Below are 13,552 nucleotides of genomic sequence, written 5' to 3' on the forward strand. Positions count from 1 at the left end.
GGTCCTCAAACTTTTTAAACAGGGGGCCAGTTCACTGTCCCTCAGACCGTTGGAGGGCCGGACTATAGTTTGAAAAAAAACTATGAACAAATTCCTATGCACACTGCACATATCTTATTTTGAAGTAAAAAAACAAAACGGGAACAAATACAATATTTGTATTTGCATGTGGCCTGCGGGCCGTAGTTTGAGGACCCCTACTTTAAGCAATAAAACAAAATTTAAAAAAAATAAAAATTAAAAAAAATCTATTTCATAAAACGTATTTTTCTGACACGTTAAGTCCTCGCTTATATCCAGTCATTTCTAATGTTCGGATGCCCGTTGCATTACTTCCTGCCTCAGTCTGTCTCTTGCTGAATTCTTTGACTGTTTATCACGGAGAATTGTCCTAGAAATGTGTCGTGTGGGATTAAGGACCTGGGACCTCAGTTCTCCATGTTGACGCCCTTCTTGCTGTTCTGGTGGTGACTGCACAGACCTGTGAACAGACGCTAATTGACGGCCACTGTTCTCGTTGAACAGGTTCAGAACATGTCCCAGTCCATTGAAGTCTTAAACCTGAGGACTCAGAGAGATTTCCAGTATGTTCTCAAAATGGAAACCCAGATGAAGGGGCTGAAGGCCAAATTCCGGCAGATTGAAGACGACCGGAAGACGCTCATGACCAAGCACTTCCAGGTGGGTCCACGCCCGCGAGCTGGTCCAGCCGCGTGCGACGCCGAGTGGGCCGGGCAGCCAGCGTGGCTCGGTTGGAAATCACTGTGCAGCCCCTTTGGGCAAGGTTCAGGGCTCGCTGGGGACACCTGGCATCTCCCCCCCGGCCCTGGCCATCAGCTGTGGGTGCACAGGAGACTGGCTATAACTAAGCGAACCCTGCGAGAGCTCAGGGAGTGTCTGCATAGACTTACAGGCACTTCAATGTCGATGGCAAAGGGGGAACCTGAAGGAAAGTAATAATTCAATGTAGCAAAGTTTTTTCCCCCGGTGAAGTTTTTATGCCCTCATATGAGAAATATCAAGAATATAAACTATTAAATGAGGCAGTCCTACCATTATTAACAGCCAGAGAAAGAGGGTTGCTTTATGATTTCACCCAAAGAACAGTCTTTAGACATTCAGCTGTTTATGGGCAATTATTTAGAAACACTGGGAATGGAGAGAGGTGCATGTGGACTTTCATTAACTATGAATGACAGGGTCATCGATGAAAATAAACTGACTGGGATGATGCCGTCTGCACCTCTATTGAAAAGGAACAGCCGCGTTGCAAAGACACGGCACGTCGTTTAGGAAACACGTCATTTAGGAAACACGCTGTGGTTTTGTAAAGGTCACAGCCCCGTTTCCCGGCCCGTCAGGAAGCGGGAGTCGTGCTGGTGGTGAGGGGGCAGGTCTGAGCGCAAGCTCTTGCCGAGCCTCAGAAGCGCTCTCCACGCGTCAGGGTGAGGCCCGGATGCGGCCCAGAGACACGCAGCAGGCCCTCCGCTTCGCATGGGTTACCAGGCGCCCGGGCAGAGGGCAGAGGATACAGAATTGCACTGAACCGCATTCAAAATTCCACCTAAAAGAACAGCAGGGCAAGAAGGCTGAGGGTATTGGCCGGAGAACGGGCTAAAGGGATGAAGCGTGAGGTTTCAGTTGAAGAAAGATGCAAGCAAGGCCCGGGGGGTTAAGGAATTAGAACAAATGAGAGCAAAGCCTAGAAAATACCAGGAATGGAAAGATTGTTGGCAATAAGAAGGAGTGAACTGGGAGAATAGGGAAGGGGTGGGGGGATGGCAAACAGAGAAAGATCCAGGCTGGAGAGCAAATGAATTCATTTTAACCAACGTTTATTGCACAGGTCCTGGGAGCAAGACAGGGCTGGCCCTCTGGGGGGGTGCAGTACGTAATCTCTGTTCTGTGAAAGACAGCTGACCAACAGGCAGGCATAAACATTGCTCAGGTGCACAGAGAGAAGAAGAACTTTGTTTAATTTTGTTTAGAGAAGATCAGAGAAGAGTTAGAGGAAATATTTGAGAAAGCCATTCTGGACTAGTGGCTCCCAATGTCACCCCAATAAATTCAATTAAAAAGGAAAATAAAAGTTTAAACCACTAAGTAGGTTTTCTCCTCCCCGCCCTGGAAGGTGGCAGTTGTTCTGGGTATCATACTTGAGGCTGTGAATGTCCCGTGAGGAGCTCAGGGTGGGGCGAGAGAGGCAAGCACAGCTCTGCTGTCCCAGCAACACAGTGGGAAGTGCAAGTCTAGGCGGAAGCAGTGAGCACAGATCTGCACTCTTCTGCTCCAGCCTTTTAAATCTCTGACAGGCATACTGGCTGCTCCCTGACAAATGCACGGAGTTTCCAAATTGACTGTCAGTCATCAAATTACGAATGTTTTTGAAAAGATCCAGAAATATAAACACTTATTATTATTACTGTTATTATTTTTAGTTCAGGGGAAAAACCTGCCACCAAACTTGGGACACTGCATTGTTCTCTTTTCAGTGTCCCCACCGTGGAATGGAAAACCCTTCACTGCTGCAGTTGCTGCACATAATCGGCAGCAAGTGGTCCCGACAGAGCGAACTCTCGCTTTAAGGTCCTCATGGGGCGGTGGTGCGCTCCCTGAGGCTGCAAGATGCGCGGCCCAATGCGCTTCTTCCCAATGAGCCTCAGAAACGAGCGAGCTCCGTGGCTCCGCCTTTTGGCTGTAATGTGTGTGCATCTTTCTCACCAGGACGGCTCTGTCCCCCACCCTCCACAGGGACACGGGCCAGTTCGAAGAATCCCGAGCTGGCAGGGCAGGTAGAAGTTGCCCCCCAAGGAACGTAAGCCCATAAAGCAGGGCAGCAATGGGAGCGCCTGCTATTTGAACGCGTTTATGCTAATGGCATCTCCTCAGAGTCATTTTAAGATGCGAATTTTGAATCCGTGGTGCCAGAGCGCGGTGCTGGTGGGTGGGAGCCAGTGGGTGCCAGGCGCTCAGGGCCCGCGCTGTCCCCGCAGGAGCTGAAGGAGAAGATGGACGAGCTCCTGCCGCTGATCCCCGTGCTGGAGCAGTACAAGACGGACGCGCGGCTCATCACCCAGTTCAAGGAGGAGATCCGGAACCTGTCAGCCGTGCTCACCGGGATCCAGGAGGAGCTGGGCGCCTATGACTACGAGGAGCTGCACCTCAGGGTGCTCAGCCTGGAGACCCGGCTCCGCGACTGCATGAAGAAGCTCAGTGAGTAGAGCCACGGGCCGTCCGCGCTGTGTGTCTAAGTCGGTTCCGTGGAAATCACATTCCTACGTTGGGGGTGGTCAGATGTGCCTCGTGTCGGGGAAACCAGGGCTTGCTTTCCAAGTGCAAGGTAAGGGTTCCTCAATGGCTGACGCGCCCCTGGGAGTGGCCTGGGACTAACAGTTGCCTAATTCTCTGATCGCCTGTAACATTTGAAATAAACAGCCTGGCGGTAGAGCCGATTCCACTGGCTAATGGAGATGTGTTTTAGTCCAGGCAGATGGTGCGCGATGAGTGATCACTGCTGGGCCAGGGCGGAGGGGAGGCACTTCAGGGAGTGGAGACAGTCAGAGCCTGCAGGAGAGGGAGTGGCCCTGGGCCAAAATGTGAAGCCGCAGTGCTGAAAGCAAACCCAACAGCTGCCTACAGCCGCTCTGACTCACTCAAGGAATCAAAGGAGGCACCTTCCCAAATCGGCAGCTATGCACCGTGAGTGAGGGCTACGCATGCGTGCAGGTCCTAGACTGCAGTCCCTACTCAGCCCGGACCCAGGGTGCAAGCCCTCCCGCTGCACCCAGGAGCTAGTGACCCAGCCGGAGCCTCCGGGGACTAGAGTAACCTAACGCGGCGGGAGCACGTGGTAGGGAACTGATGGAAGAGGCTGTGAGCCCATTCAGGAACAGCTTGTTAGTAGTTGACATGACGGGCAAGGCGGGGTGGCGGGGCAGGGGGGGTAGAGGGAGGCAGCTCAACCACAGAAAAGTGCTCTCTCAAGGTCAAGAACACTTTCTGGAGGAGGAAATACACTGGGAAGAGAAGTAAAGAAGTTGAGAAAAATAATTTCTGGCCAAGAAAATCTCAAAGGATACATGTAACACTTGACCGGTAGCGTTCAAGTGTTTTAAAATAAAATCTGCATGAGTGACAAGAACATGTTAGACTCATCAGTTCACTCTGCCACTCCTGCATCTCGCCATCCACCCGAGCCTGGGCTGTGTGTGCTGAGCCAGGCGTGTGCTGGCCTCCTTGCTCTTCTCTCCCGGACTGTTCACTACACACCGACTCAACCAAAGCAAGGCCAGGCCACGGGAGGTCGTACCTGGTGAATACCGTAAGCCCTCCCTGAAGTGGGCCCGTGGAATTCTTGTGGGAATAAATGGGAAAACTCTTGGGATTGGCTTCATTTTAGAAATGAACTTCACCTCTAACATGCAGGCTGGGCAAAAGTAGGTGGACAGTGGTGAGTATGCGAATTTTAAGATAATTAAAAAACAAATGAGCCTCCTCACCTGCAGGGTCTAAGCGACTCTACTAGAGAATTAAAGTTTGGGCGAAAAACAGAAATTAAAAAAAAATGCCTCCACAGCAATGCACCCTCGTGGCCTGAATGGGGAATAGACGTACCCTCCTAAACGCTTGAATTTCTACTCCGAGAGCCGAATAGAGAAGTCCCCTGTGCCTAATTACATCGGACCGTATTCCCAGACATGCAAACTGTAATTATATGCCTGTGAGAATTTAACTGGAAAAGCACAGTGAAAGCCTTCGCCACCCCCTGAGATCACCGACAGACATTTAATGTCGCTGATAACCAGGCTTCCAGCCCTCTCCCCGCCTGCAGTCACTTCTCCCTCAGGGCAATGGTTCGGTGCCAGCTAGTGAAGTTCAAGGTGCATCCTTCCCTTAACACAGCCTGCGGAGTATCGGCAGCGTTCAAAACTCGAGATCCCAAGTAATGACACTTGGCTTGTTGTCTTTGCCATGTTCGTGCCAAATTCCTTTCAAAAGGGAAAACAAAATGTCTAGGTGGTAATAGTCAAGTTTGCACATTCAACCAATATTGAATGAGCCCCGGTGTGTGCGGGCACTCGGCCAGGTATTGGGGAGACAAGGCTGAGCAGACAGCCCCCCGCCCCGTCAGGGAGCTGGCATTCTGTGGGGACACAAGCACACAGCAGAGAAGTGCAGCCGTGTTGACAGCCTGCTGCGCAACGGGCACCATGCCAGCCTCTTCCATGTGGTCGTTCCAATCACCGCGAGAACTCTGGGTGAGGCCTTATTATGCAATTGATTGCAAACAGATTGTTCGGCTTAAACTCATTTGCAATTTATTGGAAAACAGACGGGTTTGGACACATGTTATTCTTGGTCCTGCTTGCCACACACGCACTGCAAACTCATTCTCGTGCCCGTTCCACTATGGCAACCGTTATGTTCACCCTTATCACCACCTTCCCCTGGCACTACAGTTGGTGAGTTAGACATGAAAATAAAAGGTTAAATAATAGAAACAGATTTCACCATCAAATAAATGGTAGAGGTAAACTTACTATAAGTAGCTTCAAAGGACGCACGTTAAAGATCAATTCATATCTCCTTCCTGCCACGCGTTCTCCAATGGCCGTAAGTAAAAAGAAATGAGATTCTGTAGAAATACTCACTATTCCATGTAATTTACTCATATGGACATGGCCTTGGGACTCCAAGTCAGAAGCCATTAGTCCAGGACATCGCAAGGTACAATGATATATTAAAGAAAGAAACAAGAGAGAAGACAGAAGTCTCCATGCTTTGTTGATCCAAACAACTGCTCTTGCTGCTGAATCCCAAGTGACACCTTGTCCTGAGCTGCCGTTGGATCAGCATGGGCTGTAACTGATATCACAAAGTCCAATGTCTAGAAGGCATCGGAGAAAGACAATGGCCACGATCTTCAACTACCTATTTAGTATATTTTCTGAATAGATAGAACCATACACGCACAATATATTGTAAAATGCTAATATTTTCACGTGTCTCACTGCCAGTGAGAGCAGAGCGGGAGAGAAATCAATGAAGCAGAACCCTTCACTTCGCTCTTTGCCATCCATTTCTGCCCAACATTTGTCTTCCCGGCGCTTGGGAAAATCACCCTTTCCGTCTGGCTCCCTTCGTCCGCGTGGAGAGTGAGAGTGAAGTGAGAAAGATAATTATGTCTTGGAACCAGAGCCAGTGAGGGGGAGCCAAGACACAGAAATGGCTTCCGCTGTTTATTTTCCTTCATGTTTACAATCTCCGCATTTCATCAGCAGCCGACAAGACCAGTGTTTACTTCACACAGAGACCCACAAAATTATAACTACAAAAACAGCCAGTTTTTATAAATTCCTGAAACTTTAATTTTACTAATTTCATTTGATGAGATGAATTTTACCTTAGGAGTCCAATAACTATTTGTAAGGAGGAACTTCTCTCAACAACAATGAGAGACTATTCTGTTTTTTGCTTCCTGAGAATAAGAGTAGATGATGGTGATGACAATGATCTTATCATCCTGATGGTGTGTGTGTGTGTGTGTGTGTATTTTACTACAACCACAAATGCCGCCTTCTCCCCATCAGCATATTAAAAGTTTGTTGATCCCCCATCCATTCAACGTTTTCTCGGTGAGATTAACAAAATGTCAAGCCCCAAGCTGTCCACTTACAGATGAGGAAACCATCCCAGAGAAGAATGGCACAATCCAATATTATCGGATGATTGACTGTGGTGCCTTAGATTAGAAACCAGCTCTCCTAACACCCACCTGAGCATTCTAACCTGGACGGATGTACCATACACAGAATATTTCCAGGGAAATTGTGGAAGAACAGAGACAAAAAAATACCATATAAAAGGACAGAGGCGTGGTTACTCATGGTTACTAAAATAGATTAAATTACCATCTACTCGTGAGTTCATTTATTTAATTATTCTCTCTTTTACATCATCAGTTTCTCCCTCTCTCTTAGATTATTCCTAAAGGCAAACAGTATTTTGTTAAACAATGAGATCAGCACAACGGTTAAATTTTTGCAAAATTGTAATGATTTACTAGATTATAGAGAGCTAGCTTATAGAGATTATAGAAAACTAAACATGGAACATGGAAGATTAGTTGAACGTGCTTGGTTCTTTCTAGGTTTGACAATTTATGTGTGTGTCTGTAGATGAGTAGGGGCAAACGTGGCTTAAAATACAATAAATCTCAAGTGACCTAAGGATTCAGGCTTGGTCTGAAATAACTTCCTCACTTAACGTTCTGTGTCAGTTGAGTCAAAAAGGAAAAGAAAGAAAGGAATGGGAAGGATGGGCATAAGCAGTAGTGGTTTAAGAAGTTACACCGTAAGGACATAAAGAAGGCCGAGAGACATATCAAAACATGCTCAAAGTCACTAATCATCCGAGAGGTGCAAATCAAAACAACAATGAGGTACCATCCCACACCTGTCAGAATGGCTATCATCAACAAATCAACAAACGACAAGTGCTGGCGAGGATGCGAAGAAAAAGGAACCCTCGTTCACTGCTGGTGGGAAATGTAGACTGGTGCAGTTACTGTGAAGAACAGTATGGAGTTTCCTCAAAAAGTTAAAAATGGAACTCCCATTTGACCCAGTGATCCCACTTCTAGGACTATATCCCAAGAAACCAGAAACACCAATCAGAAAGGATATATGCATCCCTATGTTCATAGTAGTACAATTTACAATAGCTAAGATTTGGAAACAGCCTAAGTGCCCATCAGTAGATGAATGGATTAGAAAACTGTGATACATCTACACAATGGAATACTATGCTGCTATAAAAAAGAAGGAACTTTTACCATATGCAACAGCATGGATGGAACTGGAGAGCATTATGCTAAGCGAAATAAGCCAGTCAGAGAAAGATAAATATCACATGACCTCACTCATATGTGGGATATAATGATCAACATAAACTGATGAACAAAAATAAATCCAAAGACAAGGGGCCGGGGCGGGGGGGGAGTTAGAGATCAATCAAAGGACTTCATATTAGCATAACCAATGGACACAGACACTGGGGCAGTGGGGGCTTTCCCTCAGGGGTGGGAGTGTCTGGAGAGGGGGTCAATCTGGGTAAAAGGAGACATATAATACTTTAAACAATAAAAAAGTTACACCATATAAACCTATTTTTATATAAAGCATAAATGAACCCATGAGGAGATGGTAATTTAATCTATTTAGTAACCATGCCTCTATCTGTATAAACCTATTTTGTCAATCTCAACACTTAGCATAGTCCTGATACAGCAGAGCTTCTCAGTAAATGATGGTTCAGTGAATACATGATTTTATTTAAATAGTAACTATTGGTTTCGCCGCTGACCTATTTCAGCGGAAATGCCCATTGCTACTAGAAGGAAGCAGAGCCATTCTCAGTTTAGGCACCAGAAGGGCGACACCGCTGGTATAATTCCTGCCTCCATTCCTGGCCTGAACAGCCGGAGGCTCAGCAGCACCCCTCTGCCATATGGCCACACGCTGGATTCTACCCAAACACCACAGAAGCCGAGACACCCACGCCACCCACGTGCTGTCGCTTTTTGGAATTGTTGATTACGTGAGATTCGTGGCACAGATAACGGCCCAAGAGAATTCTGAGGCAGATTTTTAACTAACCCGTCCAACTCAACTCCTGTGGATGTTACGTCTACATAAGCGGGATCCAGAAGATCATTTAAACCCAGGAAACGAAGCAACACCTGAAATATGCACACGTCGAAGGGAAAATGAGCTTTATGTCTTCTTGCTAGTTTTTAATTTGATCATTTTGAATGGCCTGAGACTGATGTTATAAATATCCAGATAGCCCTTGGCAGAAAAAAGGTTCCCCACCCCCGATTTAGAGTACTGAGAAAGCAACTCTTCACTGTTCAAACTTCACTGTACGACACCCGACATGAGTGATCATTCATTCAGAATGTGTGTTACCAACCCCATGATTCCGTAGCCCTTGCTTTGCTCTTGTGAGTATGTGTGTTAGAATCATTGCCCATGGTCACCTAACGTGTTTATGATTCTCTAATTTCAGCGTGTGGCAAGTTGATGAAAATCACAGGCCCAATTACAGTCAAGACGTCTGGGACCCGATTCGGTGCCTGGATGACTGATCCTCTAGCATCCGAGAAAAACAACAGAGTATGTGTCCTCCACAATTGCCTTTGCTTAGAATGATGTTTTATTTATACCTTTTTTTGTCTACTGGACTATTCATTTTCTTTAGGGATAGAGTTTCAACTTGGAAACGGTTACATCGCTGCAAATATTTTCAATTTGATCATATTAACACAGCTACAGAGATATATGGCAAATTTATTTTAGTAAAATGTTCTATCCTATAATTCTCCAATAGAGTGAATCTAGTTTTTATTTGTTTCAGTCTGGTTTTGCACTTCACAGGGCAAAAATTACAAGAGTACAAAATTCTCTTTATATTTCTACTAAAACTTGCTCCAACTCTATTAATATGAACACACACACACACTAAATAAGGGAAAAACTTGAACTTACCAATTCACAAAACAAACTGAAATATTCTTGGAGTCTAGAGTTAACTTTAAGGGAAATAGCACTGAAACTTTGGGGGTGGGGAGGTATTAAATCAGCAACATCTATATTATGTAAATCAATATACCGCCATCTTACCATCGCTCTGGGCATGTGCTATTGCAAAACTTACTATACATTAAGATTCACAGGGTTACATCCAAATGAGATTTGTAGCTAGATTAGTGACATGGTTGTGTTAAGAGGTAGGTGTACCTAGAAGCAGGTTCAATGAACAAGGGTTAGTTAACTAGAAGGTTCTGCGGCATCCATAAAGGAGAAATATGTTCAGTGGTGTAAAGTTAGACCACACATTTTTGCAGAGCGAGTTGCAGAATAAATAAAGTTGCTGAAGGCGGTATTTTTGCCGTTATTGATCGCATGGATCGATCAGGTGACTAAACAAAGTGATGTGATTTGTACTGACACATGTCTGGCTCACTCCGTCATGGGCACTGAATGGTCTAAAAAAGAAAGGACAAGAAGCAAATCAACTTCAAGGCAGCAAATTTAGCTGTTTCCTTTCCGCATAGTCCATGCCACTCGCTTTGCAAAAGCCCGCCGTACCATCAGCCCTAAGATAAGGTGGTCTCCGGCGCCTGGGCATCCTGAGACGGATGTGTGCTGACTCACTGCCTTTATTTTGGAAATCTCAGGGAAGTCCAGGATTTAGGTGCTCCATTTATTTATTCTTTCCCCCCATCTTCCCAGGTCTGGTACATGGACAGTTACACCAACAACAAAATAGTCCGGGAGTACAAATCCATGGCCGACTTTGTCAGCGGGGCTGAATCAAGGACCTACAACCTCCCTTTCAAGTGGGCGGGCACCAACCATGTGGTCTACAACGGCTCGCTCTACTTCAACAAGTACCAGAGCAACATCGTCATCAAGTACAGCTTCGACCTGGGCAGGGTGCTGGCCCAGCGCAGCCTGGAGAACGCTGGCTTCCAGAACGTCTACCCCTACACCTGGGGCGGCTTCTCCGACATCGACCTGATGGCCGACGAAATCGGGCTGTGGGCCGTGTATGCCACCAACCAGAACGCGGGCAACATTGTCATCAGCCAGCTGAACCCCGACACCCTGGAGGTGGCCAAGAGCTGGAACACGGGCTACCCCAAGCGGAGCGCCGGGGAGTCCTTCATGATCTGCGGGACCCTGTATGTCACCAACTCCCACCTGACTGGGGCCAAGGTGTACTATTCCTACTCCACCAAGACCTCCAGCTACGAGTACACGGACATCCCCTTCCACAACCAGTACTTCCACATCTCCATGCTGGACTACAACGCCAGGGACCGGGCGCTCTACGCCTGGAACAACGGCCACCAGGTCCTGTTCAATGTCACCCTCTTCCACATCATCAAGACTGAGGACGACACATAAGCGAGTGTAACCTGTTTCCACCGAGCTACACCGTGTCATTTGTGATCCATTCCCTAGGACTCCTTTGGTGTTGCTTTTCTTCCTTAGAGCGTCCCCACCCTTTCCCCAAAGCATTTCTATCATCACGTGGGTGTTCCGGAAAAATTCAGCGGGGCCCGCCTCAATGAACCCGTTGGACACACATCGGAACTCCTGCATTCACAAGGCCTATCATGTTCTTGTCATGAAAAGCACTACAGAGAGCTTACGTGGCTAAAGTCATACTTTTGCAAAAGATTAATGGTCTGCCTTATACTAGTGTCAGAGACTAATGGTAGCTTCAATGCATGAATGTCTCTCTCTTTTTCTCAACTCTGCCACTTCTTACTATATGTCTCTAGCTCCACATCAGAAAACATTCTGGTAGGAATCAGAAGAAAAAAGGAAGAAAAAGGGAAAAAAGCACTTTCCCCCCATTCATTTCTAAAACAGACGTCAGGATTTCATTTACACGGGGAAGAACACGCCGTCTCGCTGTTCCCCGGTCCTCTGGCGCGGTGCTGTACAGCCATTTTTAAATCTCTTGCTAACATTTGATTGGCAACCTGTATTTCTACCATTGTGACCACCATTGTGCAATTGTATCTCTTCACTTCTGTGACAGTAAGTGATGTTTTTTTATAAACGACACTGAAGTTCAATCTCAGTGATCCTCTTGGGTCCATGTACAAGTGTGGTCCCGAGGAAGTATCTTCCCGGCTTCCCCTTCCCATGGTAGTGCAAGCTAAACAGGAAAGCAGACCAGGCCCCTTCCATCCAGTCTTTATTTGACCCCTGACACACAATGGACCACGGACACGCAAGGCCACACAGACTCGGCACGGGCGAGGCAGTCTGCCCACCCTGCTGAACGCAACCCTTACTCACACAAATTGGACTCGAGTTGACTATACTCCTTCATGATACGACCAAACAAATTTTGTTCTTTGTAATGAAGTATCTCAGTGCTTTAACTTATATTTCACACACAACTTGCAATAATGTAATTCCTTGTGCCAGCACTAGAAAAGTACATGAAGCACATATAAAAAGTCTTTAAAAGATTTCTGTAATATCATCTAGATCCCCATGATAAACTCGGGAGCGGTTATTGGCAAGATTTGTGCAAAAGGGAATGATGGGAAGACTTGGGAGTTGTCTGTGCCATTTAAATGTGCAAACGACCAATCTGGAAGGCAACCCCTGGTCACCCAGAGTCCTTCTGTGCAGAAACAATGCAACCAAAAGAGACAGCTTTGATCAGATTTGGTGTCACTAACTCCCAAAACACATTCTCAATATATATATCGAACACATCATTGAGTTTGGATGGACTTTCCATATCTCAAAAATCCTTACCTGACGCCATTTTATAGAAACTAGTATGTGTTGGTTTTAAAATTTAAAAAGTATAGAGTATAATAAATAAGATGTAACTTAAATGGTTGTAAATGCTTAGTTTCACACATACATCCTACTGTAATTTCCTTCGTAAAGTAAGGATATAACCTTTCAGACGAAGCATTGTGTAAAGAAATGCTAGTGCTTAAGAAATTCATTTCCATTGTCACAGGTAAACCATCACCCTCAAATAGCTCACTGTCAAACACACAGGATAAAATAACCCAATCTTGAAAGTGTCCAAGTTTAGCGAAGCTTTCTCTCTCCCTCCCTCCCTCTCTTCCTCCTCCTCTCGTTCCCTCCTTCCCTCCCTCTCTGTCTGCCAGCCTCCTGTGGTCCTTTGGTGATACTGTCCTTCTCTTTGAAAACATTTATCTAATTTCTCCTCTGCTTTTGGGCATTAGAAAGTTTAGGGGATCTGCTTGTTGTCGTACACTCGCTACAAAAATAATCAGCCAATACTTTGAATATCAAGAGTTTGTCTGAAGAAAAGAAAGTCAACTGCGGAGATGAATGAACTTTGAAGTCGAGGGCCTCTACCGAACAGCCGGGTTGTCGTTACTCGCTTTTGTTTTTAAAGAGATGGATATGGTGCCACGTACATGCCCACCTGGACTGCGCAGCCTTTTGGGAGACACGCAGCTTGTGAAGCCCTTCGCCTGCCGCGTGCGGCCCGGTCACCTTCTCCCACCCCCTTGCGCGCAATGCCCGGGGACACACAGGCGCCAGGACTGCGCTGGGACCGGGAACGTGAGCGTGAAAATGGATCTGCATTAAACTCACAGTTCAGAAGCATTTTTCTTCATAAATTATCAGTTTTGTGCCTGAAATAAATAAGAACTTACTCTCATCACTGTTTTATTTTTAAATCTCAAATAAAATAAATTTTATGAGGGAAATGATGAGCATTTATAAATTGCTCACATAATCCAATCAGTAAAGAAATCCAAGCTCAGAAAGTCTTTTTTTCTTCTTTTATGTTTCCCATCACCATTATCCCTTCTCTGCCCTCTTCCACCTCCCACGCCCCTTCCCACCCTGCAATCACCACACCATTGTCCATGTCCATGAGTTCTCTCTCTCATTTTTGCTCAGTTCCTCCACCACCACCCCAACCCAGCCCCCGCCAAGCTGTCTGCCTGCGCTGAGTGACTGTCCTC

At 46.3% G+C, this 13,552-nt stretch overlaps 1 protein-coding gene across 2 annotated transcripts in view; it reads left to right on the top strand.

Annotated features, from left to right (window-relative positions):
- The window catches only part of OLFM3 (olfactomedin 3), a 92,092-nt gene extending 78,767 nt beyond the window's left edge, over positions 1-13,325 (top strand). For both annotated transcript variants that reach the window (XM_005878532.2, XM_005878530.2), the window contains exons 3-6: positions 526-681; positions 2,994-3,213; positions 9,070-9,176; positions 10,296-13,325. In XM_005878532.2, coding sequence (XP_005878594.1) covers positions 526-681; positions 2,994-3,213; positions 9,070-9,176; positions 10,296-10,973 — 1,161 coding nt within the window. In that variant the 3' untranslated portion in view covers positions 10,974-13,325. The remainder of the gene's footprint in view (positions 1-525; positions 682-2,993; positions 3,214-9,069; positions 9,177-10,295) is intronic.
- Positions 13,326-13,552: the final 227 nt, after the last annotated feature.

Source organism: Myotis brandtii, unplaced genomic scaffold (genome assembly GCF_000412655.1).
Source record: "Myotis brandtii unplaced genomic scaffold, ASM41265v1 scaffold565, whole genome shotgun sequence".
NCBI classification, from domain to species: domain Eukaryota; kingdom Metazoa; phylum Chordata; class Mammalia; order Chiroptera; family Vespertilionidae; genus Myotis; species Myotis brandtii.